This window comes from Tasmannia lanceolata, unplaced genomic scaffold, assembly GCF_043159265.1.
Source record: "Tasmannia lanceolata isolate RefF3 unplaced genomic scaffold, GAP_Taslan_0.1 ptg000011l, whole genome shotgun sequence".
In the NCBI taxonomy this organism is placed as follows: domain Eukaryota; kingdom Viridiplantae; phylum Streptophyta; class Magnoliopsida; order Canellales; family Winteraceae; genus Tasmannia; species Tasmannia lanceolata.
The window spans coordinates 15,117,411-15,120,986 of NW_027518688.1; the positions used below are offsets into that span (position 1 = coordinate 15,117,411).

The following is a 3,576-nucleotide window of genomic DNA, read 5'->3' on the forward strand; positions in this document are numbered from 1 at the left end:
AGGCGCGCCCTTCGCAGGATAAATTCACTCCCCTTCTCAGCTGGATATTCCCTACTGCGGATAAATCACTCCCCTTATGCATTTATACTATGACGCTCTCGAGGCTCGTCTTATTTGACAAATCGGGTCGGATTTTGATGAAATTTGACGGGGGCCCTGATGAGACCCTAACCTAACTTGCGATGCAATTTGGGATCTTAGCTTGGTGATTGAATGGGGCTTTGAACAAACACAACGAACTTGGGTCCGGTCAAAATGGGGTGTCTACACCGGCGGACATTCGTGACGGACCTGGCGTGTTTTTAAAATTCAAACGGGCAAAATCGTCGGACGTCCGGACTTCATCCGCGAGGCCCCGTGAAGACAAAAAAATTAGGGTTTTCTCAAGACTCAACTATATATACTCCTTACAAAACCCTAAATCACAACTCTTGCATCTGTGAGCCTCTATTGTCGAGCTTTAATTCTTCACTTACACTCACTTTAACTATTGAATGCAACGAGCCTACATTTATATCTGTCTAGTGCCATTACTTCCATCAATGAAGAGAGGTTCATTAGGGATTTATTGTATTGTGAGTCAAGAGTTGTTCTAAGCTTCCATTTTTGTATTATCCTAAACAAGAGGCAAAGAGTACTTCATACTTCCTTTTATCCATTGTAAGGGTCACAACCCTTACAATCACCAAGGTTTGTGACCCTTGGTGATTGTAAGGATGCTTCGGACCCGGCCATGGTGTGGTGTCCGAAATAGTAGAGAATTTCAATGACGACAAACTTGTAAGAGTACGCGGAGTAGGTCTTTTGAGAAGACCGAACCACTATAAAAATCTTAGTTCTTATTGTGGTGTGCTTCTTCCCTTCTCTCCTTACATTTGATGATGGGTAATATCTTAAAGTAACAAGGGTTAAATTTGATTTAAGAAGGATTTAAGAAGTGTTTCTTGTAAAAACAAGTTTTTCAAAACATCAAATTTCTATTATACCCAATTCAACCCCACCCCCCTTCTTGGGTTGCTTAGATATATGGATTTCAATAATTTAGGGGTTTTGTGTTGCATTTGGGTTCCACGTCAGTAAAATCTCTTGTTTGGTTGCCAATGTAGCATCGAAATCCCTAGAGACTACCAAACAAGTTTCATAGGTAATTATTGCATGTCTGGTGATGTGGAATCCATATTCCCTCCTCATACCTTCGAAGCCAAATTTATTAAAAATAGTGAAATTTGTCTTAGAGAATGATTCTTTTTCTTTCTTTCTCTCTTTTATCTGTCTCCTCTTTCTATATTGGTAGTGACACTCTTCCCACTACTATATGAGTTTGGCAACCGAACACTACTTATGACTATTCTACTAGGTAAATTCTAGGTAAATCAAATGTTTGTCTCCTCCCTATTGATTACTTATACCTCTAATCTAGAAGGTAACTAGCTGCAGGCAAACAGAATTGTTTCAAATGTATAATTTTCAACTCCATGAGGTGTGCATCATACAACACATGCCAGATGCTTTAGATAGTACATACTCATAATGAACGCTCTAGTGTCCTTACATTCTATTCACTATCTTAAAGTGTCACCCGACGCTTATCACTTAACACTATAAATGATGACAAGATGTGTCGTTGGGAATGGGCATCACAGCAAAAGTGACAAGAACGAAACCTAGTAAATATGATGAAAAGATATATTGTGCGTACCGACACCCTATTAGCAGGGGCGATGCCAGAAATTTTGAACAAGGGGGGCAAAAATTATAGTAATTTTTTTTCTCCAAACAAATGAAAGCAATATTATAGTTTCCAAAAAAAACCTTCATATATATTCCATCACCAACATACATTGAGGTAAACAAAAATGACATCTTACAATTTTAGAGTGCAAAACCTAATAACATGACCATAAGAAAATTTTATAGGCTTCCTTGACGCGGTCTCATTTTTTGGAAACGACACATGATTGTCTCATCATCAATGTTACCAAAAATATCCTTCTCAACATATGGAATCAAGCAATCGGCCATAAATTGATCTGACATTCTATTGCGTAATCGATTCTTCAAGATCTTCATGGCAGAAAAGGCCCTCTCAACGGTTGCAGTTGCGACTGGTAAAATTAGTACCAATGTGATGAGCTTGTAAACAAGTGGATACAAGGCATGCTTTCCCTTATCAACCATTTTTTCAGCAAGATCTCCAATTCCTTTCAAATTCACAAAGTGAGTATTAGACCTCATATCAAGAATATATGTTTCAAGTTGGTTGTCTAATTCTTTTGTAGAATATTGAACTTCTGGAAATTCTTTTAGATTAAACTTAGAGAGTCGAATCAACTTCTCTTTATCAAATGCATAAAATGAATCACTTGGATTCAAACATGCTACACATAGAAGCAACTCTGTATTTGCTTCATTGAAACGACTATTGAGCTCTTGAAGTTGCAAGTCTATAACTTGAAAAAACAACTCAACTTGAAAATGGTGCAAGACCGTTCTTTTATCTACATGCCGTCGCACTCTTCCGGGAACAACATAAGTATCAACCATGTTAGGGACTTCTATGTCATGTTTGGCACAAAATGAAGAAATGTCATCTAACAAAGAATTCCATCCATTGTCTCGCATCAATTGTAGTCGTTGTTTTAATATTCTCACTAATGTCATGGCATTCACAATATCTTGATCCTTCCTTTGTAATGCTTGCGACAATTCATTTGTAATTTCCAATAAACTTATCATCAAATGAAGGGAAAATGTGAATTCAAAAGCTTGCAATGATTTCAAGAGATTATGTGCTTCATGCCATTGATCTGAACTTAACTTCATATCTTTGACAATAAGATCAAGCACATCAAGAATAGAGGAAAACATATATTTCAAACTAACCAGTGTTCTATAGTGTGAGCTCCAACGTGTATCCCTCGCACGTTTGAGTGTGGTCTCTTGATTAAGTCCTTGTCCATTTGAAAGCTCACCATTTTCAAGTGCTTCCTTAATTTTTGCAAGTTGAATCTCCTGAAGAATATCATGGCGCTTACAAGAACCCCCAACAACATTTACTACATTTGTAACTAAAAAAAAGAGATCGGAGATGTTCATATTTTTCTTTGCAACACCAACTAATGCCAACTGTAATTGATGAGCAAAACAATGAACATAGTAAGCATATTCATTCCCCTTCAAGATTAGTGCTTTAAGACCATTAAACTCCCCTTGCATGTTACTTGCCCCATCATATCCTTGACCACGAAGTCTCGATATGCTCAATTTATGCTTGGCCAATATTGCTTCAATTTCTTCCTTAAGGGATGTAGCAGTGGTGTTGGGAACGTGCGTAATACCTAACAAACGCTCAACCACATGCCCAAGCTTATCTACATAACGTATAACTACGGCCATTTGCTCCTTGCTAGAAACATCACGAGCTTCATCAACCAAAATAGAAAACAATGAATCCCCGAGATCTTTAATGATTGAGTTAGTGGTTTCAATTGCACATGCACTCACTATATCCTTTTGGATATCTGAAGTCACTAGTTTGAGATTCCCAGGATACTTCTCCACACAAACCCTCTTCAT

At 37.7% G+C, this 3,576-nt stretch overlaps 1 protein-coding gene across 1 annotated transcript; it reads right to left on the reverse strand.

The window, feature by feature from the left end:
- Positions 1-1,911: 1,911 nt before the first annotated feature.
- Positions 1,912-3,576, reverse strand: LOC143885915 (uncharacterized). The gene has a single exon (XM_077389951.1). The coding sequence runs from the start codon at positions 3,574-3,576 to the stop codon at positions 1,912-1,914; it is 1,665 nt and encodes a 554-aa protein (XP_077246066.1).

Coding starts and splice junctions, on each gene's coding strand:
- LOC143885915 (XM_077389951.1), bottom strand. CDS start 3,576: ATGAAGAGGGTTTGTGTGGAGAAGTATCCTGGGAATCTCAAACTAGTG.